At 40.2% G+C, this 25712-nt stretch overlaps 3 protein-coding genes across 3 annotated transcripts; 1 reads left to right on the top strand and 2 right to left on the bottom strand.

Annotated features, from left to right (window-relative positions):
- Positions 1–803: 803 nt before the first annotated feature.
- si:dkey-19b23.7 (uncharacterized) lies at positions 804–4299 on the bottom strand. The gene is made up of 7 exons (XM_053343097.1): positions 4285–4299; positions 3191–3262; positions 2752–2951; positions 1949–2012; positions 1630–1795; positions 1214–1411; positions 804–913 (listed from the first exon to the last, which is right to left on the bottom strand). Exons 1-7 carry the CDS (start codon positions 4297–4299, stop codon positions 804–806), a joined length of 825 nt encoding a protein of 274 aa, XP_053199072.1.
- Positions 4300–5310: 1011 nt separating this feature from the next.
- On the bottom strand, positions 5311–12442 carry man2b2 (mannosidase, alpha, class 2B, member 2). The gene is made up of 19 exons (XM_053343414.1): positions 12226–12442; positions 11884–12030; positions 10698–10803; positions 10434–10606; positions 10180–10295; positions 9780–9957; positions 9377–9575; positions 9109–9299; positions 8826–8997; positions 8524–8660; positions 8007–8284; positions 7660–7851; positions 7216–7459; positions 6997–7107; positions 6714–6906; positions 6241–6384; positions 6003–6115; positions 5746–5863; positions 5311–5595 (listed from the first exon to the last, which is right to left on the bottom strand). Exons 1-19 carry the CDS (start codon positions 12358–12360, stop codon positions 5489–5491), a joined length of 3054 nt encoding a protein of 1017 aa, XP_053199389.1. The 5' UTR covers positions 12361–12442; the 3' UTR covers positions 5311–5488.
- A 98-nt stretch (positions 12443–12540) lies between these two features.
- On the top strand, positions 12541–14047 carry smim20 (small integral membrane protein 20). Its single transcript, XM_053343426.1, has 3 exons — positions 12541–12729; positions 13435–13491; positions 13831–14047. The coding sequence occupies exons 1-3, from the start codon at positions 12621–12623 to the stop codon at positions 13872–13874; spliced, it is 210 nt and encodes a 69-aa protein (XP_053199401.1). The 5' UTR covers positions 12541–12620; the 3' UTR covers positions 13875–14047.
- The last annotated feature ends 11665 nt before the right edge of the window (positions 14048–25712 follow it).

Here is a 25712-nt window from a genome sequence, read left to right as displayed (position 1 = left end):
ACAGCCCTGATCTCAGAAAAGGGGCTCTACTGCCTGCTTTAAGGTGTATTTTATCAATGTACTGTTTTTATGTCAGTATGTACATATTTAATTAATATGTATTTTATGAAATATTAAAACTTTTTATACGACATGTTTTTTGTTTGGTTTTTCACGTGTCCTATGCATGTTGTTCTCATACTGCTGTAACTTTCAACTAGACAAATATTTAAGCCTTTTAACTTTTGCAGCTTTGACCCTGACGGTGAACGAGATGCATGATAAACGAGCCTGCTTTCAGGATTGAACGCTCAAGTCTTAAAATGTTATGTTTGGCACAAGAAAAACAGAATTCCTGTGTGGGAGAGGGAGAGCGAGGGATTGAAGGGTTTGGGGTGGCAGGGCAAGATATTCAGAGAGGTCCTGGGATTTTTAATCTCAGTCATGTGACTGATTTCCCAGGGTCTGATAACATGTGAGTACCTTTCCAACTGTAGTAAAGACGCAGCTCCTTTGGGATACTGCAGCCTTGACACAAATACACTGTGTGCAGCAGGAGTGGTGTGACAAGAGCTCCCTTCAGACATTTTTGTTTGTACATGTTACATAAACACACATTGTGAGTTAGGTTTTGCACACAGGTATACTCATTCGATCTCTTTGCAACGTGTGATTTTTACTAAACCAATAAACTCCCCACGGCACAAAAAAATCTGTGAAACGAAACAAGAGTTCTGATGAGTTAATACATATTTGAACCGATGATCTGTCTCTTTTTTTCTACAACACATCCGATAAAAATGTGCCAAGAAGGATATTTACGATCACTCCTCTCCAGTAGAGTCCTGCTCTGTGGGGCTGCTCTCTCTTTGCCGCTGTAACTCCAGCAGGGACTGAACGTGGAGACGCCTCAGAGGCTTCACCTCCTCCACCACTGAAAGGAGAAAAGTATCATCAAATACTTTCACTGATGCCTGAAAATGAAGCGTGGAGTCAGGGAAGTCAGTCGGTCTGAATCTTTCACATTGTGGCTAAACAGCATCACCTGCTGGCCTGAATAATAATAACATTGTATTAATATCCAGTGATAAATTAATTGTAGCAATTCAAGTTCTTATCTAATACTTCAGCACTGAAAGCACAAATTGTCCTTTCTTAGTGTCAATGTGATAGAAATAATAAAACTAATGAAATCCTCTTGTTATAATCCATAATTTCATGAGATAAAATCTACCTTTGTCATAGTGCAACTCATCCCGGTTCCCGTAAACCACATACATCTCCAGGAAGTTGAGGAGAGCTCCTGTGACAAGGAAGCGGTCGGGGAGGGGAAGACTTTTGATGTAACGCATGTCTAGGGCGAAAGGGTTGGAAGGCGAGGGGACGGTGCACAGACAGACCAGCTCACTGACGACATCCCACACACGAATACCTGGAGGGGGGAAAAAAGGACAGAAAATCTTTTTTTTAATCCAACAAAAAGTACATAGAGCTTTTTTCCACAACCAAATCCACACTAAACATTGGAAGGTTAAACTCGAGCGAGGACATCTGCATCTGATTTAGTTCATGGAAAATGGTGTAATTATTGAATCTGTGCAGTGAAACAATAACTTTCTCCTTTTTGGATTCCACACATTGTTTCCATACCTCGTGTTTGCCAGTCGGAGATGGACTTGAGTTTCATGGGCGTGTCCTTGACCATCGAGTCTGTGCCTCCGATGTTGACCAGGCGCTCATGATTGGATCGTATCCAGGCGTGTGGACGTCCGTACTTGACATAGCCAGCCACTAAAAACAGAGTGCAGTTCACCTCCTACAGAGGGACAAACTTAATGAGCAAGTGAAATTCACAGTGTTTGGCCATAGAGGTAGGCCAGAAACTGTTATAATGTGTCTTACACTTTAAAATATCTCTCAAATATTAACTGGTAGTTGTTCAAAGGTTTCCCTCTTAGAAAGCACTTACGGGCACTGCTATCTCTCTTTCACTGGGAGATGCTGGGAGAAGATGTTCCTCACTGCTGGTGTCCCTGAGAGCACAAAATGCAATCAATGTGTGTTTGTGTGACTCAAGTCTGCACGCAAGCAGGTTTATTTATTTTTCTGCTCTGCATGAGCTTATTTTATGAGATTAAGATGGCCAAATAGAGCTGGCACAAGCCAATAGGAGAGTTTTACATGTGCAACTATATCTCAGGGCTTTTAAAGTGTTTTGCTCAAGGCCTCATCAGTGATATTTTCTTTACAAGTAGAGTACAACAGTGTGTCCAATAGAAAAATATGTAAAAAGTGGATATTAAGAAATCCTTCTCACATATACAACACTAAGGAGGATAAATCAAAAAATGAGAACTTGTGTAACATGTAGATTATTTTCATTATCTGATATTTTTTCAGTAAATTGTTTGATCTAGTTTAAAAATATAAAACATCTTAAAAAGTGTAATGCAAACAAAAAGGATAGAAGCACAACATGACATCTTAAAATTCACATTTTTTTCTAATCAAATGTCAAATAAGCAGAAAATCACTTTGGAGTAGCTGCAATCAGATAATGCTTGGCTTGTTTTGCTTGATAAATGACATCACTGATTAATGTTCTTCCAATCGATGAATTGATTTTCAGAATTAGCCACATGATTGTTTGACCAGGAAACTTTCTGCTCATCTTGCATACCCCTGCACCTCCTGATGAGAACATGTGTACACTACACTACAGTTCAGATTTTCAATTGGAAAATAAAAACACACAAAAGTGGCATCATTCACCTGGCAGTCTGTGGTTGTGTCTTGGTGTGTGTGTGCGGCTGAGGGGCTTGTGGGCCCGGAGGTTCCCCAGGCAGGGGAGAACTGGTCCGGCTGGCCAGGCTGGGAGAGCTGCTGCTGGGGGAGACATCACTGCTGTTACAGCTGCTTGTGGAGGAGTAGGAGGAAGCTCTGGACACCACGAAGCCCGGTGAGCGCCAACCCTGTAGGGTAGTAATTATAACGATATGATGAGAAATATGTGAAGAAAGAGTAAGTCTACCAAGATGACAGGATCCAAATTACACTCCTTATTCCATATTCTCATTTTGTGCAGTATCATAGTCCAAAAATCTGCAAACTATTTAAGTGAAAAATTGTGTCATTTAATCAGTTTATTTTCTTTTTTCCAAGGTGCAAAAGCTGTGTGTTTACTGAGATGTGCTCATTTGTGTCTTCTCACCAGATCCTCATTAACGACTGTCAGCAGCAATTCCTCTTTCCCTCTTAGCCAAGGCTGGAAGTACTTAAAACCCTGTCAGAGAAAGAAAAAAACAGACTGTTTGCAAGAGTGTGTTTAATCTCCTCTGCAAATTCATTTGAAGGATTCGTCTGGTCAGACCTGTAGTGATCCAAGTAAAGCGAGGTCACTCAGGAAGTGCTGCAGCTTCCTCCTCTGCTCCCTCTCTCTTTTCTGTTCACACACACAGACACAAAGAGGAAATATAGAAGATAAAAATGAATGTTAATAATCTTCATGTAAGATTAAAAGGCCTGACCTAAAAGTCAATGACATTTTTGATAAATAATTGTTAGATATTTGGATATAATGACTAATAGGATAAAGGAAAATAATAGATCTAGAGCCCAACCGTTACTGGATTTTTTGGGCTATTGCCAATCCCAATATTAGAGATTTTAAAAATTCTGATGTTGAGATCTGCTGATAATCTTATGCACTATATATACATAAACGCAAATTTTTTTGCAATGATCCCTCAAATGTAGTCAAAGACATGTAATGGAGGCATGATATTTTCCAGTGTAACAATAAACGTATACATATCATTTTGCGTATCTGACAATATTGATATATCAATATTGATACACCAGTATATCTGTCGGGCTCTAAACAGAGTTAGTAAGTTCAGAAAATGACATAACTTTACTGTAATGTGGCCTTTAAAACCAGGAAGACTTACTACTACTTATGCCATATCATGATAGTATGTCAAATCTAAGATGATATCTCGTCTCATATCACAATAAATTGATATATTGTCCAGCCCTACTCCATCACCTTAGGGAGCCATACAGGTGATGCAACCCAATCAGCCCCCTCCCAGTCTAGTATCCTAGCAACACATGCAACGCCTCCCCACAGCATCCCAGCATCTCTACAGACAATAAAAACCTTCATGCATTTGTTTTCTAAATAGGACACACTGACATTAAAAACCCATCCTGACTCGTTTAAAATAAAACGACTCGGTTGTAATGTTGATTTAGAGTCCTGCAGCTGATGAGAGAGCACATAATGAAGGAAACAGGACTTACACTGACGCTGCTCATCTTGTAAAATTGCAGACAACGTCCCCTATTTCCAAATCGGTCATGGCGTAAAAAAGCCACTGAGGCCCACACTAAAACATTATAGCATGCATTTTAATAGGACTTCCTTTCTGGTTAGCTGCTAAAACGATACAGAGACCACCAAAGGTTTTGTCCTCGTCGGGTGTTGCCTTTTGGATTTTTCACTGTCGCTTGTAGCTTAGGTCTGCTTTAGTGCTGGCTCTGTGAGGCCCCTAGCGGCCATACTGGCGTACTACACCTGAAAGCTCTCATCATCTATCACCTCGCTTATGTGGCAAAACATTTTAAATGCCATAAGCATACGTTTTCTAAATAGTAACACTCATATTTTTCCTGAAAGAGTATATTTAAAGGAATAGTGCAACATTTTGGGGGCTTTTTGCACCTAATATATGTAGAAGACGATGTTTAGGTCTAGTTCAGCATAAAGGCAAGCTCATTTGTGCCATTTTCCTAATTAGTCGTTGCATTCAGTTTAACCTAATTACATATAACTAATTTGTGAGCTTTAAATGTGCTGTCAGTTTTAATGCCGGTGGCAAGAAAGCACTAAACATATCTCCCAATTGTTTAAAAAGTACATACAGTTTAAGAAATAGGCATAATTTGCTGTCAAATTTGACAAGCAAGCTATTATGTAACAGCTTTTTCCACCATTCTCTAAACAGGAACAGTAATTTATCTTGTTTAGGGATCTGGAGATTTTATTTCTGTTTGTCTTAATTATTGTGACTTTCTTTTGTTGGTAGCGGTAAGGCAGCTACGTTTTTCCTGCAGCAATCTTTAAAAAGTATCAACAGTGACTACTTCACTGTCTACGAGTCAAAACAAAGCGTGAAATATTGGAGCATTTTTCACTGGAATGAACAGATGTTTGACTTTCTTGCCAATAATCTCCAATGTCAGACACAATTTACTGTGATGTTTGTTAGTCTGTGAGACTCCAGACACATTTGACATTTGCACAAAACATGACAAAAATAATCACTTTATTCAGTGAGGGTCAACATTGGGAACATTCACATTTAAACAACACATCAGTGCTTTGAAATCAACAGTGTGTGCAAAATGAGCATTTATAGTGTAGCCAAAAAAACAAAGCATTTTAAAAGTATTTTGTCATTTTGTATAAAGATTGATCTTCACAGAAGACAAAAGATAGTTCAGCCTAATAAAGGTTGTTGGAGCTAAAGTGAAGGAAGAAGGTCCTGATTTCTTTGGGTGAGATGGTCACAGTGAAAGCCTCGTTGCCACATGTCTGACAGCTTCTGCTCTCTGAGAAGAACAGAAAAAAAACTGTGTAAGGGATGAGGATATAATTTCAGATAATATGCATATCAGTGTAAATCTATTGTAAGACCTCAGACATCATCAGAAGAATATAATCAAATATTCCCTGTTCTCCTGTTAACACCGATGTCTCACTTTGTTCAACGTTATCTGCAGTCTTCCACTTCCACCTCTGCAGGCTGCCGATATCCCAGGTTCCTGTGAGAGAGCGCTCCTCCATCCCTTTCACTTCCCCTATCCCCCGCAGAACATCCTGTGTGCACACAGTAAGTGACCATCAAAAGAGAAAGAGGTCATGTAAACTCTATTTTAAAATGATGACAATACAAGGTTCTCCTCTAGCTATGATGTGACAGTAATATTAGGACTTTAAGTTGTATTTTTATGAACACCTTCAAGTTTATGGTGACTGGCTTAGAAAGCTCGGGGTCTTCTCCCTCCTCAAAGAGATGCATGATTCTCATCAGGACCCGATCGTAGTCTGGCTCCGAGTGCAAATCCTTACCTACAGTAAATGTGTGTCGTAAAAAACATACATTACACAGCTGACAAACAAAAGTCTATAAAATACCTGAAGGCTCCTTCCGGGAAATATCAATAAGGACCTTAAAACGTGAAGGAACAGCTGACCTGAGTGTACGTGGCTGAGGTGAACGTCGTGATTAGAGCTGTAGTTCCAGCCGGGGATACTGAGGCTGAGCAGGTGGAGGTTGGGCGGCAGTACCACTGAACGTACGGGGGAACGTCCTCTAGGCTCCTTCTGCCAGGGCTTCTCTAAATGTACAGGAGAGGAGTCAAATATCACAGACTGAACAGAGACAGTCAAAGTGCAGCATGAGTGGTCAAAAAAAAAACCATTTGTTGGAATTTTAAGGGAGAGTAAAAAGAGTCTGTATATAAATGAGCTGATTGTGGTTCATGCCTTTGTTTCTGTAAATAATCGCCCAGCTGAAGAATCCTTAAAAAGTCTTTAAATCTACAAATACCAGAAAGTTATTCAGGTGTAGCCCAAACAACTATGTGACACTTTTCATCTAAAATGCAAATGCTGGTTCAGAAAATGTGTAAAAATTCAGCTTTTGAGTCTTGAAATAAGCACTCACGAGGTTGGTCGATGGGCATGATGACAGGTCTGTGCTGCAGCTCTATTGCCTCCCTCTGGTAAAGCTTGGAGGTGGCGCTTTTAGAGCCCAGCATCATCCACAGGGTGGGCTGCACGACCGTGCTGTCGTTGAGGGTCAGGTTGTAGCCCAGGTTCCAGGCTAAGTTGTTCCAAAGGCGTCGATGGAGCATGACCTGGGAGAAACACACTGGATGTTAAATGTATTTCAGATGGCTAACTGAAGCAGGGGAGGGTTTGTTCTCCACAGCTTTTTCTCTCTTTACCTCTAGTTCTCCGTTGGCTTGGCTAGACACACCGTGGGCTCTGTCGCTGACCAGCACCAGTCTGCTGAGCTCATCCTCGATGTATGCAGCACGGACCATGGGGAAGTAGTTCTGTAAAGTGAATATCATATCAATTATTGTATTGTGTTCAAGTAGTTCAAATCACCCAAATTCCTTTTCAGTCCAAAGCCAACAAGTCCAGTTTATCCCAAGTCTTACTCTTGCTAAAGTGTTGTAAACGAACGTCCTGTACGGCCTCTTCATCATCTGGTAGCCATTGTCATCTGTGTACAGGGTCTTATTGTTCTTCATAGAAGAGCTGCTCCTGAGGACCACCTCTGTGTTGATGTGGAGGGGGCCCACTCTGTAGGTTTGCTCCAGCCTACTACACTGCACTTTGCTCCCGACGCACTCTGGAACACGGGTGGTGATAGAGAAGGCGTAGTCCTTATCGCTCTCCTCTCTAGAAGACGGAGCATGTCAAATTGGGAATGTGAGTAGACAGGAATATAATAATAATAATAATAATAATAATACATTTTATTTGTATAGCGCTTTTTTTGATACTCAAAGACACTTTACAGAAGCAGATATGACGGCACAGCAGAGTTTGGGTAAAAGGACAATAGTTTGACGGGGAAGTGTGATGTTACTTTTACCCACCTGTAGAAGTATTGTCTGATCTCAGTTACTATCTTCCCCGGGATGATCTCCATTTCCACAGCCTTGTAGGCCCGCACTGCTGAACCACGGGTGCTGAACATGTAGTTATCAGATATAGGCCCTGCTTTTATATCTCCATTTGCGTGATACTCCCAGAAATCCTGGGTCATCCTTACTCTCCTTTTCTCTTCTCTACAAAGGAGGTCAGATGTTCACATGATGAAAAGAAAAAAGCATGAGAGTGTTTTAAAATGTAAAAGAGTCACACAAGTGGGATTGTAGGTATGACTGGTAGATGCATGTAGTAATTAAAAACAGTGTGTATTATAAACTGACTTAAATCTTACAGATACGTGATGCTGTGCAGCAGATTTGTATCCTGGTCAAACATGAGCTCGTAACATTCATTCAGAACTGGCAGAAGCCTCCTCCCTGTTTTCGTCCAGTCCCGGATGCTGCGTCTCTCAAACGTGATCCCTCTAGCTTCATAAGTCCGATCACACTTGGACTTCCCACTGCATGGTTTTTCAGAAAACTTAATCAGGTATTTCCTGTGCTGAAGACCTCCCAGGCTCACCATAATGAAAAGGTCATAGGTCACATTGGACAATGCTGACTTCTGGATCTATAACAGACCGAGGAATTTATTATTACACAATATATTAATCAATTTTCTATTTCTGACAAAATGATAAATGCTTATTTGTCACTATATAAACATATATAACTGTTAGCATTCAACTTAATTTTCTGTCATTTCCTAATGACAAACAGCACAGGATAGGATACTCGAAGGATTCAATATTTAAAGACCACAAGAGTCAAATATTTTTGCAAGTCAAAATTGACAAAAGTGAAACAAACCTGCGCAGGTACAGGTAGTCCATTGTCATCAAAGACAGCTGCGACAGGGAACGCAACAGTGGTGTTGATGATAGTGGTGATGTTCCATGCTAACGGGTTGTAAACGATGACATGTTGCTCCAAAGTCTGATGAGCATCTGGAGTTAAAAGATAAGTGAGCAATTTATTTAAAAAGCGTCCTGAATGTCCTTTTTTACAACTATTGATGCTAGTCTTTTAGCTACAACTCAATCATCTATCTTCAAGATCTGCCTACTAGCACATTTAAAACTCAAATAGGTTGCAGTCCCCTTGCAAAGCACCTTTTCTGTGGTAGCTGCTGCCGAGGATACCGAGTGGATCAAGGTTGTGGGGCAGCAGGAAGAGTGCAGCCAGGAGCTCCTCCACTCCCATCATAGCCTGCATCAGGTGCTGCAGGTACATGTCAGCCACCTTGGGCGACTCAGTGCCAGTGATCCCATCGTGGTGCTGGACCTATAAACATTTAAACTTGAACATTTTCTCATCTTAAATCGTACATTTCTAATTTGACCATGAACAATATGTCATTTGTTGTATGTCATGTGAAATTTCTTGACACATTACCTCAGAGACGGCCCAACGCAGAGCTCTCAGTTTGTCCAGAGCCCAGTCTTTAGCCACAGGACCATCGGGGAAACTAATGCGGTACCGCATGAAAAGACTCTCTGCTGCATGTAGCTGGGAACTGGCTCGTCGCGCCACCCCTTTCAGGACATTCCTGGAGGCGTAAAACCCTGTCCACGCCTGGTCGAGTTCTAGCAGATAAAACATGTTAGCCATAGTGGATTCAGTTGACAAGAATATTACTGTGAAGTAAAATAAGGTTTCTCACCAGTGGAATAAGGTAGAAAATCTTCACTATCGCGGACTTCCCAGGTGAGATTTGATTGGTGGATGGCTTGGAAGTATTTACTAAGAGTAGCGTACTGGACTGTCACCCCAAACTCTTTGCTGTTCTGGTTGATGTACTTGATTAAAGGGTCCATGTTGTTGAACTGCACCGACGAGTTGTAGAACTGTTTGTCACAACCCTGAAACACAAGGACAATTTACTGCTTTACTTTGTCTTACATCATACTGAACTGAATATCTTTGAGTTTTGGGAAAAAAGGACATTCAATGACATCACCTTGGGCTCCCGGAAATTGTAATGTGTCATAGTTTTTTTTATGTTTTCTAGACCAAAACTGTAATCTAAAAAAATGACAGGAAGATTATTATATAATGTAGCTTACCCATGGCCAGAGCACGTGGTTCGTCTTAAACCATGAAGCTCTCTGCTTGATGTTCTCCACCATGGTCTTGGCATAGGCGTGTACTGTCTCCTTAGTGACGGGCAGACTCATGTTGGGGTAGACTCCATCTTTAGGGGGGTTGGGGAACAAGGCAACACCGTTCCAATAGAAACCAGAGCTGAGGCATAAGAGTATATTTCCTTTTAATGAGAAATCTGATGTTTGTCGATTAACAACTTAATAAATATGGATATAGAATATGTCAAGAACTAAAGTCACACATGATTTACAGTGGAATTCAATTCTACCCATGGTAGCATAAGAGTTTGGGTAGAAGGACAATTATGTAAAGACAAACATTAAAAACACAGTATACACAGATGTGAGAGAGAGATGCTACCTGTTGGAGAATGGCAGGTAAGATGGGGTGCAATAGCTAAACTGGTCCATGGTGTGAGTGAAGATCTGCTGGCGCTCCTTCAGAGAGGGAGAACCTCTCCACACAAATTGTAGTTTCTGTACAAAAAAATGAATACACATACAACCATTTCATGCTTAAATATATAGATTACATGACAATTCAAACGATTTTTTGATCAAGCTGCATTAAAACAGCTTGAAAAGTAATTATAGGAATGAGACATCACATAATACCTTCTGTATCTGCATGGCTTCCTTGAGGTCATAGTCAATGCGAGAGATGAGGTGAGCATTAAACCCCGCCAGGGCAAAGAGGACCGGCGTGGTGGCAGAGGCTCCAAATGGATCCACGTGCCACGAGAACTGAGGACGCACCCCGAATGTCTCGTAGAGGAAACCATGGCCCTCTGAAACAGCAGGAAGGCTCTGTTTTACTTTACAGAACTCATCGCTAGAACTGAGGATTAAAAAGGATAAACAGGAAATGTGTAGCTCTACCTGTCAGTTGCAGTATCTGATCATCTAGGTCAGTTACAGCCTCATCGTGCATCACTTGGCCCCCGATGATGAACTCAAGTCGACCCTCTTTCACAAGCTGTCGTACCTAGAAGGCAACCAACCAATAACATGTTCAATATTTATGTTGTATGTGAAGAAGTACATTGGAAGTACTTCTCAGCCTCTAAAAACAGATAATTAATGTTTTCCCCATTAATGTTGACTGTTTCCAAAAGCCCAAGGAAATTATCTCAAATGTCTTGTTTTTTTCCCGACCAACAATCCATAACTCAAAGATATCCAATTTACTATTACGTAAACCTAGAGAAACAGCTAATTCTCCAATTTCGTGGTCTATAACCCAAAGATATTCTTTTTACTGTCATAAAAGAATGAAGAAACCAGAAAATATACATATCAGAGAAGCTGGATCCAGAGAATTATTATTATCATATTCATTTGTCTTTAAAAAAACTTACTTAATCAAAATTGTTGCTGATACATTTAATAGTCTGTAACTAACCGATTAACTGACAACTTGTTGGAGCTCTACGTAATGTCTTCTGTGCCTCTAAAAGAACTTTCTAAAGTCTGAGAGAACAATGATGATATCGTCATGGGTATTATGGGCTTTAAATTTCACCTTATTTGGATAGAAAGCCTGTGTTAAAAACTGGAGCAGTGGATTTGAAAGACATTTGCCAGGCAGAGACGAAGGATATCAATGTGCATATTAATATCAAACGTAGCATTCTACATTTTTTGGAGCTTACATGAGGATTTTCCAGCCTATGCTGCTTTGATTTGAACCACTCTTTTTGTAATCTCCCATCAACATCATTTATCTCAAAGTTTATTGGCACTACTTTGTAACATTCATGGGTATAGCTTAAAGGAATAACAAAACCAGTACCAATCCAAGTACCTTTAAAGTGATACTGATACCAATTTAATACTTAATTCAATATCCATCATGTGAATAGAAGCATTAAATTGCATTAAATGCCACCACTCCTCCACATCTGAATGAGGAAGTCCATACAAATAGTGATATTTCTGCAAAAATATAATTTGCAGGTATCATTTGATGGGAGACGTTTTGAAACTACTTGGTATCGATTTATTTCAGTCGATACCTTAAAGGTATTGTGTACCGATGCACAGCACTTTAATCCTTTGTCCTTACTTGTTTCTTATGGGAGTCTGAGGCCACAGTTTCCCACCACAGTCGAAAGAACTCCTGCTCCACAGCGATAAACGTGCGGTCTTTAGCCTTTGACAGCTCCTCAGTCACACTGGTGTACACATTGGCTGCATAGGCATGCATACTCTCCTAGAGAAGATACATTTGTATTCAGTTTTATAATATAAAACACTAAAAACTAACATTTCTCACTCACACACTAAAACACTAAAAATATTTATCCACATTATACAAGTAACAGTTCATATGGACACCTGACTATTATTTTAAGACAAAATTTGAATCTATCCTTTAACAACTTCATTATGAAAAGTAGAAACCTACTTGGATAGTGTACACCCAGCCAACATCCATGTGACTGTGTGGAATTACAAAGGTCTGAATTGGCTCGTTTTCGCCTGTCACTCCATACGAGAAAATGTAGCAAAGAAAATACACAATGACGGCTAAAAACCTCATTTTTATATCCTACATGAGAGGATAATATCGCCAAATTTACTTCCTACTGCACACAAACTTCCTTATTTTTGTTGTGCTGCAGGCTGCACTGCAGCATGTGACTTTTCTCGCGAGACTTGTACGCGACGGAGTTATAATGATCTCGCGCATACCATGAAGACATGCGAGGTTTTGGTGGTGACCTTTACGCCGGAAGCGACTTTTGTAAACACGGCTTGACACTTGGAGGTGAGAGTTTGTCCTCCTATGTAGCAGGAAAAATGTCAAAAAACGCTAAGATAGTGTTAGTATTTGGAGGTTTTGTAACCGCTGTTGCTGCTGCGTTTTACCCGATATTCTTCTACCCGCTGACGCACAATAGAGAGTACAGTAAGTAACATCTTACACAATCCAGGAGCTCACTATGAAACCAAATGTAATGTAATGAGGGATTTTTACCGCCAGAAACATCTACTGTACATGTCTTATGTCTCTAAAACATCTATCAAAAGCTTGTCCAAATGTCCAAATAAATTAAAATAAATAAAAAATAAATGTGTGACGTTCAAGCAAGCCAAAAGTCTTTTAGGTTTGTTTATTTGTTTACCCCAAATGTTTCCTTTCCACTTCTTCTGAAAACCATAAAAGAACGAAGACAAACAAAAGTGATGCCAGGAAAATCCAATTAAAGAGTTGGAGTTTTACCATGTGTTGTACAACCTCTCTACTTATTGTTCAAATGAATGTGGAAAACAACTCCTTATTCCCGGTTAGACTTACTCACAGTGCAAAACAATACAATCTAGGTACTTTAATTAAGTAAAATGAGTTACACTATAAGTTACAAACACTCAGATACAAGTAAAAGATCTGCATTCAAAGCTTTACATAAATAAAAGTACAATAAATGAATGAAATGTAACTTGAACCTTTGAGAACCCCAAAAATTGTACTTGAATTCTGCACACCACCGCAAAGGAGAACCACAAACTGATCATGTTATGTTGAAAAATTGCTCATGACATTGATTTTATTTTATTTTTTTTACCACAAGCATCTTTAGCTGAATATACTGTATTGCTTTCTTTATTTTAGGAGATGTTCAAAAGGTGAACCGGGCAGGAATCAACCAGGCCGATGTGCAGCCCGTGGGTAAGATTAGAGTATATTATGATTATTATCATTATTGTTATTATTATTAGAGTATATTGTCCTAATTTCTACAAACACAATAACTCTGGGAAATGTTTGTCTTGTGGTGTTGGGCATTATCTTTTCTGCAGCTGATAGCCACCACATTTTAATTCCCTAAAATGTATACAAAAGTTAAACCAAATTTAAGACTCTCATTGTTGCACTGTCCTATACAACGAGTTGTTCACACACAGTAAATATAGTAGACTGTTGAACTGATCTCGTGCAATATAACATAACATTGTAGTGCCATAGTGCACAACGTTGAAATAATTTGTTCTTATGTTTTGGCTCAAGGTGTGAAGGTATGGTCGGATCCATTTAAGCCTACGGACAAATGATGACCAGCTGACCCTTCCTGCCGATTCCAGGCACTGGTGGACATTTGGAGTGGCAAACACCTTCTTTTGATGAGTGCATGGTGGGTGTGTGAGTGAATGATAGCGAGACTGGGTTTATTATGTTTATTGAGTGTTTAATTATGTGAATAAAGTGTGGAAATCTTAGGAAAATGGGATTTTTTGATAATGTATTGTCAAGAGGTATAGAATATTATGTCAAAGTGTGATAAACAAGAGGCAATGAATATATATTATTTTTTCCCCTCTTCATTCCTTTAAACTTCCAAAAAAATGTGAGATGCTTTTTCGTTTTTGTCCACAAGGTGGCACTCTATTCCTGTCTGTTGATAGAAAAGGCCCTGGAGTGTGTAAGGTCTTGTTTGTGCATCTTAGATATTTTGGAAAAACTTTTGTATGTCCAAAAAGCCTTGCTCTGGTATGCAAGCTGAAGGAAATTATAATAAAATACAGTGGTTTGTTTACCCATCCTAGTCACAATGAATCACTCTTGACATTTTATTTTGATTAAGTTGATGCGAGAGCCTTAAAAACGGTTCAGCAGATGAGGGACAATGTCCAGTAATGTGCGGTATCATCTTCCAAAATGGAAACAGTAGAGACCGAGTTATTCCAGGACACATCACTCTGTATTATCATTTCCCTGTCACGGACACAGGGTTTAACTGGTGAAATGGCATGTGACTCTTAGCTCTCTAGTGTTTTGCCCATAGGCTCGAAGGACGGGGCAGAGCTCCATGGCCGTCTTGTTCAAAATCCTAGTCGATGCGATCCAGACTCCCTTTACGAGTCCACGGGTGCCGTAAAAGCAGAGAATTCCAAACTACCATTTTTTTCCCTGTACTTTTGTGGTTTCCTGACATTCACCAGCATCCCCTTTCAGAGTTTGGTCCATCAAAGTCCTTTTGGAGGAAAGATAGATTAAGAAAGAGATTAAGGAAGAACTAAAGCATGTGTTTATGGTCACTCAGAGATGGTGCATTTTTAAAGTTGCCCTTAAATCTTTCACAGTCCTCGATGTAGCCTGTACTTTCGGACTTTTAGGACCGTTCGGGAGGCCCGCTGCCAGCAAAACTGACTGCACGGGCCAGCAACGGCCACTCTCCTTCTCAACCCCCCAATCAACAAGCCCCATTGTTTATGAGAGGTTGTTATTGTTGGGCTGCATTCAGAAACAAGAGAAAACTCAAGAGCCCGGCTGTGCAGAGGCGTCCAAAGTAAAGAGAGCAAGGGGTGAGGGGGTGGTTAAGGAAAAACGAAAAGCAGAAATTCCTCTCATTCCCCGCTGGTGTTTTCCAGATTCCTCAAGCGACAGCTCCTCGGCTGTGTGAGTGAAGTAAGCGAGCAGAGGGGAAATTGAAGCGAACGGCGAGAGGAAGAGAACCACATTCTTGAGGGGACGCGTCACCTACACACAGAATAGAAAGACACTCAATCTCTGTTACTTTGCCTGGCAAAGTATGTAACAGGTTGTGCAGCATGGCCCTCGGCTTTTAAAGTCCTCCCTTGCCATGAGTTAGTGTTTGAGCCACTGTGACGCTTCGACTTCTCATTTCAAACACGTACTTGTGCCTTTCATCCGTTTTTTTTGTGTTTTTTTTCTGAAGCGGGCCTCAAGTCTGCACCACGCTTTTATGGTTCTGTGTTGTCTAGTCCCTCTTTATGTGGCTCTTGTCCCATTCATCTGGATATGTAGACAGACACCCATCACCATAAAACATTGAATAGGGTCACAGCGCACTATAAACCAACATGAACTCAACAATGTCGCCTCCGCACCACTTTTACTATCCTACTATTAACCCATCACACAAATCTCTCCCCTCCATTGAGGAAGTTTTTGGAGAGTGGTGGCACATCGTCGCTCTGAACAGTTTGTCGGGCGTGTGTTCAAGAGCAGCAGATAATTGGCCAAGGTTTTCTAACTAATTGCCATGGGAACAAGGGGTTGACAGACAGGCCACGGGGTTGGAGGAACAGCAGAGTGCATTTGCAAAGGGGTGGGGTGTAAAATACGAGCAAGAGTCTACGTCATGTGGGGGGAAATAGAAACAAAAAATAAGTGGATAAAAACAAGACGTTTGGAGAGCTCTAAGAGGCTATTGCTGACACACTCTGTAATTGAAGACAGAAAACTGTGGCATTCATTACGGTTTGAAGGAGGATTTCTTTTTTTATGTGCATTTTTTAGAAGACAATTTTTTATAGGAAAACATTCCTATTACGCTGAGTTGCTGGCTCAAAGGTAAAGATCAAAGTAAAACGGGGAAAGCCTCACGTTCATAACTCAGTCTTTTTTCGTTTCGGTTTGATGAACCAATGTCTCAGCACATAGTGTCTTCTTCGGGGTGAAAGGCTGTAATCATCTAACTGACATATAGTGTACAGCATAGGTGATTCAAAGCAATGAACTCACCATCCATCCATCAAGAGGCCCTCCAACATTAATATGTCAACGTCATAATAAATAGCAAATACAAAATGGAAAAACGGTTTTAAAAAATCACAAATTAAAAAAACATCTGGATGCTGTCATTGACGTTAGGCAAATGGGACTACAGAAAAACACATACATATGCATCTGTCAAGCAAAGATTCAACTGAAATACATACATATTACTAATACACTAGCTAGTTTGGCTTTGAACAGCAGGAAATTCCAAAATTGCAGATAAAGACGAAAAGAGGAAGAAAATGAAACTGCTTTTGGTTTATTTTAATACTTTAAAACTGAAAGAAGATCCCTTAGTCATGAGGAAAAAATGGGCAGAATTGAGGCTCCTCCAGTGCAGTACAAGCAACACCATGACACAAAGTGCTAACGTAAAAGGTCAATGCTGATGTAGAGGTCAATTTGTCTCGTCTATATTGCTGATTAATGTCATTAAACAGTAATTTAACCTTTAACCGGCTCATAAAGCATTTAGAAGTGCTTTTTTTTCTTGTTATGATGTGTCTTTTTGTGATTTAATATGCAGGGGTACAAGATATATAAGATGCTATGGTCGTCATCCTACATCTTTATTATAGCTGTATATTTAGTGTAGTAAACTGAAGCAATTACCCGTTTTCTCCAAAGATGTCGCCAAAATAGAGAAACAAGAACCTCATATTATGGCTTTAAAACAAATTCAGAACATACACACAAGCGCAAACGCACACCAGTTGGGTTTTTCTCCCACAAAACAAGCAGAGTCTACATTTCACATCTCAAATACACTGCTTAGCCTTGTAAAACAATGTACCGGAGTGCTGTCCACATTCTTGGGTCAGCAGGCGCACGGCTGTGGAAACAGATAGTATGAGTCTGAAGCAATGTCTAGGAAAAAAGGCACCGGCCAGGCTCACAGCAGGCAGGCGAGGCAAACTGCCCCAGTGACAGTGTGGTCTGGACCGAGCTAGTGTTACATTTAATGCGTGCGTGAGCATGTGTGCATGTGTCATTCAGGAAAGAAAGCGAAGACGTTCAGCTAAAAGGAACCCAGTATCCCCCCGAGACTAAACTGTGGTTGTGGAGCTTACTGGAACTCCAAACATCGTGTGTGTGCTTTTGTATTATGTTCATATTTGCCTGAAGCAGGACCGCAAATAGATAATTATGGTTTGTTTTAGGTTGCATCTCCGTTGCACAGTCGTGAAGGCATTGCAGTTCATTGCTGTGGTATGTGAATTGTTAGTTGAAGCCATGCGCTTGCAAAGACAATGGTAAAGTTTAGATGATGCAATGATGGTTTATCTGGTCTTTCTTCTTGCCGGCCGGTGTAATTTAGACTCTTACAGGAACTTGTAGTCATAAACAGTTTGTGTTGTTGTTTGGCCACCCAGCAATGCACTTTAGAAAACATGCTGTGTGTAATTTAGAGTTAACATTCTATAACGTGGTAATTAGCACAATTTAGCCATGCTAGCACTGAGGCTCTAGAGAGGACAATGTTGGCCTGCTGGTCCTCTATCTTGATCCAGATTGAAATATTTCAGCAACTACTGGATGGATTCCTATTATATTTTTGTAAAGACAGTTAAGCTCTTCAGTGGATGGATCCCACACACTTTGGCTGACATAGTTTTGTTTAAAGTGAAATTCCCCAGCTATCTATTAGTTCGATTGCCATGACATGTGGCGTACAGATTCATGCAACCTTCAAGATGAATTGTAATTACTTTGGTGATAAAAATTGGGGCCAAAATTTCTATTTGGTTCATGACTAAATACCCTCACCTCTAATGATCAAATGCTAGCATGCTAACAGACTAATAGCACACAGCAAACATGGTTAATAACATTACCTGCTACACATTTTCCACATGCTATAAATTACCCTAATAAAGGTGTAGAAACACAGTGAAATAAAGACATTTTTTCACATTTTTTAATTGAGCATTACCTGCTAACTAGCATCGCTGTGCCTAAGTACAATGTCATAGAGACGCTAGCATGGCTGTAGACTCTGAGAGTAATGGAAAAGTTTAACAACAGTATTGCATTTGTCCAAGTACTAGAGTCAAATGAAGTATTTTTTTCTTTAAAGCAAAAAAAAATGTTGATACGCGAACTTAAAAGTGCACTTCTGACAAATTACTGCAAAAGCAGGATGTTAGCACTGTTTTCCATCACTTATAGAAGACTTCTTTTTTTAAATGGAAAATGTTGTCCAGCCAAAAGAAACAGACCTCTATCCAGTCAATAATTGTGACAAAGACCTAAAAAAAAAACATGCAAAGAGCAACAAAATTAAAGGAACATCAAGCGGTCTCCACAGACTAAACTCAATGAGGCCATCTGTCTTCACGTTCTTCAGGCAGCCGGTGAATGTGATTAGGCAACACCTCTGAATGAGGTGAGTAGGAAATTCTCAAATGTGGCTTGAAGAGTGCCAAAAGCCTGTCGCTTGGCTCATGTTCTCATATGGATCTGTAGAGGAAATGTTTAAGCAATTAAGTTGGAGTTTAAGGTTGGAAAAGAGGTATTATTTCCTCCTTATTTTTTTTTTCAGTGGAGAGGAAAATCTTTGTTATGGACAAACCTCATCATACAGACCATCTTTCCTCTTTTAACGTGTTGTGCCCCGTTCCACTGATTCTATGGAACCCAAATTTCGAAAACCACAATTGCATTTAACTCAGGATTGTTTGATTAACTGACTCCTACAAAACCACACACACGCCACATTGCCTCCACACACACATACATACACACGCACACTGATTGAAATATTATTGTCAACCATCCTAAACACACACCATTACGGCAGCAGTGTCTGAGCTTGTGCGAGGCTCGGCCGTCAATCACGTTATATAGCAGGTTTCCGTTTTACAGTCCCATTATAATCTTAAAAATTTCTTATGCACTAAAACAGTGGGGCGACTGTTGATTTAGGCAGCGTTACTGACAAAAAGGGCCAGAGCTGCAAGCAATCACGGTGCTCCTCCAAACCTCTCAGAAAGGCTAAGAAAAGAGGGGCGCAGTGAGAGAGGGAGAGTGATTTATAAGGCACCTTAATACTTGACACATTCATTCGTGAATATAAGTCTGTGGCCTATCAAAGCCATCGCTTACATTAAAAACCATGGAAAGCTCTTTTAAACAGCTTTTTTTTTTTAAATCCTCGACGGGCCAGTTTTCATTCATATTTTCTGGCACAGCGTTTCACTCTCCCCTCAGTCTGATGGACTACATCAAAATAAACAGCTTATCCCCAAGACAGCATTTAAAAATTATATTGTAGTGAACAATACAGAAGGAATGCAATTTCACAGAGCGGCTTAACAACATGTAATGCAATAAGGATTGATAAAAATGTGTAATATTATGATCTAATGTGCCATTCTGAGTCTTATTTTAGTTGGACCAGGCATGCAAGTGGACTGAATGATTCACAGTGTTGAAAATACTCACAATACCCTGCTATTTTCATGCAACTAGATGAACTGTATCCTGTTATTAGTGGTTTACACGCAGAGCAAATTAATTCAATCAGTCAGAACTGTATCTTATGGCACACCAGCAGCTGTTTAGAATGAAATAGTTTTAACGCATATGGAGCATCCGCAGTGGTGCGTGATGAGTCATATTTGGTGTATGTTTTCATTATTGGTGTAAATGGCGTGTGGGTGCACAGACACGATCAGCTTCTTTTCCTCGTGGGTTTTCATTAGAGCCTTGAGGATGACAACAGAATATATGACTTGGCTCCGGACGGGAATTCTGGGAAAGTCATGGAATTTTGGACGCCTTGACGGAACACAGGCTGTCCGCTCTTGGCCCGTTCCCCAAGAGCGAGGAGGAGGAGGAGGAGGAGGAATCCTGCTGCAGTGTGTGTGTGTGTGTGTGTGTGGTGAGCCTTAAGGACATCCTAAGGGAGCTGACCCAGAACAATGACAGGTTTACAGCGCAGCACCAGGCAGGTGGGCTCACATGTGGCTAATATTAAACAGGGACCGGGATTGGTCTGAGTGCTACAACAGATTTGTCAAAACTGGATTGTCTTGATGATTAGTAAGGCAAAGTTATCTGTACTTCTGCCTAGGCAGGAGTTTTATCTGCTCATTGCATTTACTTTCCTGACGTAGTCCAAAAGTCCTTTAGGCTCTTAAGAATAAAATCCACTTGGAGTCTGTCAGTCTTTTGTATTTTGGAACAAATATGTTTTTTAGATTTCTTGCTGATGGAAAACATTCATAGTTGTTCCAATAATCTTTAGAATTTTTCTCTAAAAACCTAAAGGTATGTTTCACATTATGTCTTGCAGACTTGCAGACTTGAGATTCAAGACAGACATCAGTCACAAAAATGAAAGCTTGGACTTGACTGCAATAAGATATGATTTACTGAAGACTCATCCCTTATGATTTGAGTTGAAACTTGAAGGCGAAAACATTCAAAGTCTCAAGAACAATAAAAACAGGATAGCAATAGGCCAAAAAAGTCCACATTAAGTTGACATTATGAGACTTCAATTGACTTGCTTGACTTGGACTTGTTACTGGACTTGGACATGTCCATAAGGACTTGAGACATGTTGAGGCTCAGGACTTGAGGCTTATCTTCTACTTGGGTTAGGGTTGTCCCAAAGGTTACTAGACTTAAAAGACTTGAGACATAACTTGGACTTGTGTCAAATACCTTAAACTGGACTTGGACTTGTGTTGAGATATTTGTGACTCAACTTAGACTTAACTTTAAATACTTGAGATTCAACGAGTCTTACTATGACAAAACTTGAGACATAACTTGGACTTGGTTTTTAATTACCTTGACTTGTCTTAATTAACTTAAAACTTGAATTAACTACTTTAGGATTTGAGACTTCATTTAACCTTCACTTTAACCAGACTTGAGACTAGGCTTGAGTCTTTCTTTTACAAAACTTGAGACTGCACTTATACTTATTTTTAATGACATGAGATTTTACTTAAAAAGAATCAAAACTAGCCCTGATTTCTTTGTCAGGTTTTCAGAATATTTAAGCTGCTGCGGACAGAGTCGTAAATTTCAAGTAAAGAAATTGTATTATTGTATCCTTCTGGATAGCTTTAAAGCCTTGGAAAGGATTTTCTTTCCACAACTGCTCAAGAACTTCATTATTCCCTACATTTGTTCGCTTCAGCTGTACGTGCAATGGAGGGTCAGAAATAAACCTTGGTCATGTCATGTGCATAACCCTAAACCTAACCACAGGATTAAATAGCGCCCATATGCACTGATGTCAGTAGGAAATTTGCAAAAGCAATTGAATTGCATGCGTGAACCTCATCCTGATATTCTGTCCAAAGGGTATACTTCTCCTGTTTAATGCCATCCACAGACGAAAGCCACCCCAAGATGAAAGCCGACTCGTATCCCACCTGAGCTACAAATGATCTCTCCCTTTGGGCCATGATCTTACTTTGTGGTCTCCCTTTTCCCTGCTCACTGCTCTCCTCATCCATCCATTCCTCCATCCCTGCTCCATTCAGAGCAAGAGAACAAACCACATGTTTCAGGGAGGAATCCTGAACGGGCAGCATCCCAGACCAAAGTACCTCCAGCGCTCCTGCCCCCTGGCATCACTTAGTTCTACCCTGTCATTAAGGACAGGATTGGATGATTTGTGTTGGAACGCAGCCCTTTGTTAGAATAGGATGGGTGCAGAGAGGAGGGCGGGGGGTTGGGGGGGACAGAGGAATGATGTCATCTCAGGTTGGCGCTGGATGTGAGCCGGGACCTGCGGTGGCAGGAATGGTGTTGCCTCTGGGGGCTGTGGGAAAAGAGGATGCATGTGAGTGTGAGGATGCTGGAATGATGCTGAACAAGATTGTGTGTAACTTGGTATGTGTGTGTATCTGGGTGAGTAAATATGTCTCTTATTTTATTTTGTTTTGTACTGTGGGTATGCACGCTGGTGCACGAATTTTACAGTTTGTGTGTGTGTGGGTGTGCTAGTCTGTGTGCAGAGGCATGTGGTCGGAAAAGTATAGGCTGTTTTATGTTGCGTTCGCTCTTTGTTTCAGTGTTTCTTTAGTGGGTGGATGGTTGAATGAATCATTTGGACAGAGGCTGAGGTATCAGAAAGAGTGGTTTGGCTTGGGGGCAAGCGGGGGAAGACAAGAGAGAAGGAAAACCAACTTGTACTTGTGGCTTCTGGATTCCTAATGCACACTACTGCACAGTGATGTCTGCCTTTCTTCCGCTACCTACAGTATGTAGTGTGGAACATATCATATGCACCACAGACAGCGAGGGCTGAAAGTAATTAGCCAAAGCACTTCTATTCAAGTAAAATACTGCACTATGTGTATTTCATTTAACTTCATCCTAAAGGATAATTACAGTTTACTGAGTTATATTTTTGTACTTCTGAACATTTTTGCTATCGCTTATAATGACATTGTACTCACCAAGTTAATTTCTGAGATACTGAAACATGAAACCATCACTTAAAAGACACCTGACAGGATTTGGTTGTCTAGCTTGGTGACATAGGGACTAGGAACTACAGCTAAGCGCTAACACACTAGCTAGCTGTGTCAGTCTCAATATTACCTCCAAATTTCTCTGTACCAGTCCATTTACTCTCCACTGGCATGTTTGCTAACTGTCAAGCTAGCTTGGATGCTAAAGGGACAATAAGTTCAACTGTCTTCAAGTTGTTTTTGGTTAGCAGGTTAAACAAAAGCTGATGGTACAACATAGCGTTTTGCCAAGTTCAGCACTATCACTAGCAATTTCAGCGTACAAACCTTTAGTTCAGTGGTTTCCAACCTATTCCAACAAAATAAATGTGAGGGGTCGCAAGATTATAAATGAGTTGGGAATTAAGAAAAAACATCATGCAATATTTCTGCAAAATTATGTTTATTTTTTAAAATGTTTTCCCAATCTTTGCTATTTTCTTGTAAAACACTGGGCTGTTTTTGCTTCTCCAGGCCTAAAATAATATTATTCAGACGAAACTATTTTAAAAAAGGAGTATTGGTCTTTGGTTAAACTGGTAATAACTCAAAGACTTTGTTCTAGTGGACACAAGCCTAAAAGATTTGGATTCTGTAAATAAAATATGACATATCAACTTAATTGGATTTACCACTTACACATAAAAAACTCCACAGTACATTTGTTATGTCTTTATGTATTGTGCCTTGCAATGAAAATCATGTGATGCATCTTTGGCCAACTACCATGATGTTTTTTTAATGGCTTTGAGATGAAACGCGTCATTGAAGTATAAGTTCCTTTTATCGACCGTGCATATTTTTAATGTCAGTCACATTAAACTGTGACAAATGACTTACATTACATTTTAATGGATAACCTTTCTCACATAAACATTAAAAAAAAAACATACATTTGTTAAGACATTCCATCGAGCCAGTGGTTATATATGCACACTTCGCATATTAGCACATTCATTTCAAATGTAAACTGCCAAGGAAGTGGGCTTGCTGTGCACTCACAATGTTATTTCACATATTTATTGCAACTTTTATTATCTCTGCCTCCAATAATATTTAGATGGAAGGCGACTGATAGCAGCAGAGTTCCAATAACAGAGATTAAGTGCTCTGGGGGTGATTGTGCAGCGTTTTTGAGGAGAGAGGCATCTGCCTAAGTAAACTCAGCCCCAACACTGAGGAATTGCGCTCTGGAACGTGGTGGTGTAACCGGAGCATGGGTTTGGGAATAGCCCAAGGGAACTGGGCTCAGTTTTCCAAAAGCCTCTATCTCCCGCGATATGTAGTGTGATTTGAGGAGAGGCAAGGGTTTTGTGTGTGTGTGTGTCTGTGTGTGTGTGTGTGTGTGTGTGTCTGTGTGTGTGTAACAGGGGAAGTGGATGGAGGGCTTACAGAACGGCTAAGTCAGGAAAACAAGTCTCAGGAAACCCTATACCTCACTCTGGCACCAACACAGACGTCCTTTCTTTCTCTTCCTCTGTCTCACCCTTTCTCTCTTTTCTGTCTGTCTCTCTCTTTCTCTCTCTCAGCATGCCTGTCTTGCTGCATCTGCATCCCTCCCACCCTGTCTGCCTGCCTGTACTGGAGAAAAGAGGAGTGAAAGCAACAGCAGCCAGAGCAACAACAGAAGAAAAGCTACGCTTGACACTTAGTGCTGTTAAAGAAACAGCGATGACCTTGTCGGGAGTTCAAACCCCCTCATGCCAAGCATCTCTCTTGAGATTTTTTTCCCCCTTTCTTTGCAGATTTTTGGTGCTTTTTTTTACAACATATTAATAATGCAATTTTCAAAAACAACAAAATTATCGAGGAAACTCAGACAATAATGAAAACATGACACTGAAATATGACAATTAAATTACTACTTGGCCTGTGAGAAAAAGGGGAAAGAAAACAAACATGAAATGCAAGATGAGGGAGAAAAAAAGGTGCTGGGTAACATAAATTACAACAATGAAAACATCCTCCAGTTTCATGATAAAGTGCATTCAAGCATCAACTAGATTTCTCTGCAGTATCAGATACCGTGTAATAAGTGCATCACTATTCATTTTCAAGAAAATTGTAGAAAGTGTGCCAATTTTTCCAAAATACAGCTTGACAAATCAATATCAACTCAAACTCCCCTTACTTACTTGTTCTGAGGCTATTGACCTTATCACATATTCTTCATCTTCATTTTCAGACTTGTTTCTTATATTTTCTAAAGCAAGGGATAAAGTTATTGCTTTTAGCTCCACTTTCCACCGCTTAGCTTTTGTTTTCATGGGCTATAGACAACATTAAAGGTACACTATGTATGTTTTTGTTGTTGACGTATCTTAACGTAGAGAGATGCCAAAGTCTTCGGTTACCTAGCTACCATCAAAAAGCCCAACAACACTACAGAGATATTCACTTCTCATGTTTTTAAGTGCCTCGCTCACTAGCTAGCAACCTTCCGATACGTTAGCATTAGCTGAGACAGAAGAACAATTATTTCTGTTCTTCAAATATTTCTTAATTTCTGTTTCTTTTGCTTTGTTAATTTGGTGTCTTGCTACAGCCCCCTTTTTCTTTCTCTAATGTCTTGCCTCATCTGTTTTTCTGTCTTGCATATGACTCAGTTCAATTAAAATATGCTTTGTATGCTCTCAAACCACTAATTAAGATCACACTGGCTATCCCTCTCTCCCTCTCTTTGTCCTCCTTTTGCCTCTCAAGCACACATTCACACACTTCCCCTGTCTGCGCTCCCTTATCTTATCCCTTTTCCACTATCCCTGAAGCCCTTGTCTGTCCCTGTCACCCTCCTTTCCTTTCTCAAAAACACTCTCCTCATCCTTTCCCACCGTTTCCCACTCCTTTCTCTATCTTTTCTCCTCGTCCTGCCCCTCAAATCTCTGTCCC

This window comes from Scomber japonicus, chromosome 22, assembly GCF_027409825.1.
Source record: "Scomber japonicus isolate fScoJap1 chromosome 22, fScoJap1.pri, whole genome shotgun sequence".
In the NCBI taxonomy this organism is placed as follows: Eukaryota; Metazoa; Chordata; class Actinopteri; order Scombriformes; family Scombridae; genus Scomber; species Scomber japonicus.
The sequence above is the reverse complement of the archived record's forward strand: the minus strand, read 5'-3'. Positions and strand labels throughout refer to the sequence as shown.

Coding starts and splice junctions, on each gene's coding strand:
- si:dkey-19b23.7 (XM_053343097.1), bottom strand. Junction 1,796..1,948: donor AAAGAGAGATAGCAGTGCCC/GTAAGTGCTTTC, acceptor GTCCCTCTGTAG/GAGGTGAACTGCACTCTGTT. Junction 914..1,213: donor TGAGTTGCACTATGACAAAG/GTAGATTTTATC, acceptor TTCTCCTTTCAG/TGGTGGAGGAGGTGAAGCCT.
- man2b2 (XM_053343414.1), bottom strand. CDS start 12,360: ATGAGGTTTTTAGCCGTCATTGTGTATTTTCTTTGCTACATTTTCTCG. Junction 12,031..12,225: donor GCTGGGTGTACACTATCCAA/GTAGGTTTCTAC, acceptor TATCTTCTCTAG/GAGAGTATGCATGCCTATGC. Junction 6,385..6,713: donor CATGCCCATCGACCAACCTC/GTGAGTGCTTAT, acceptor CTGTACATTTAG/AGAAGCCCTGGCAGAAGGAG.
- smim20 (XM_053343426.1), top strand. CDS start 12,621: ATGTCAAAAAACGCTAAGATAGTGTTAGTATTTGGAGGTTTTGTAACC. Junction 12,730..13,434: donor GACGCACAATAGAGAGTACA/GTAAGTAACATC, acceptor TCTTTATTTTAG/GAGATGTTCAAAAGGTGAAC. Junction 13,492..13,830: donor GGCCGATGTGCAGCCCGTGG/GTAAGATTAGAG, acceptor TTTTGGCTCAAG/GTGTGAAGGTATGGTCGGAT.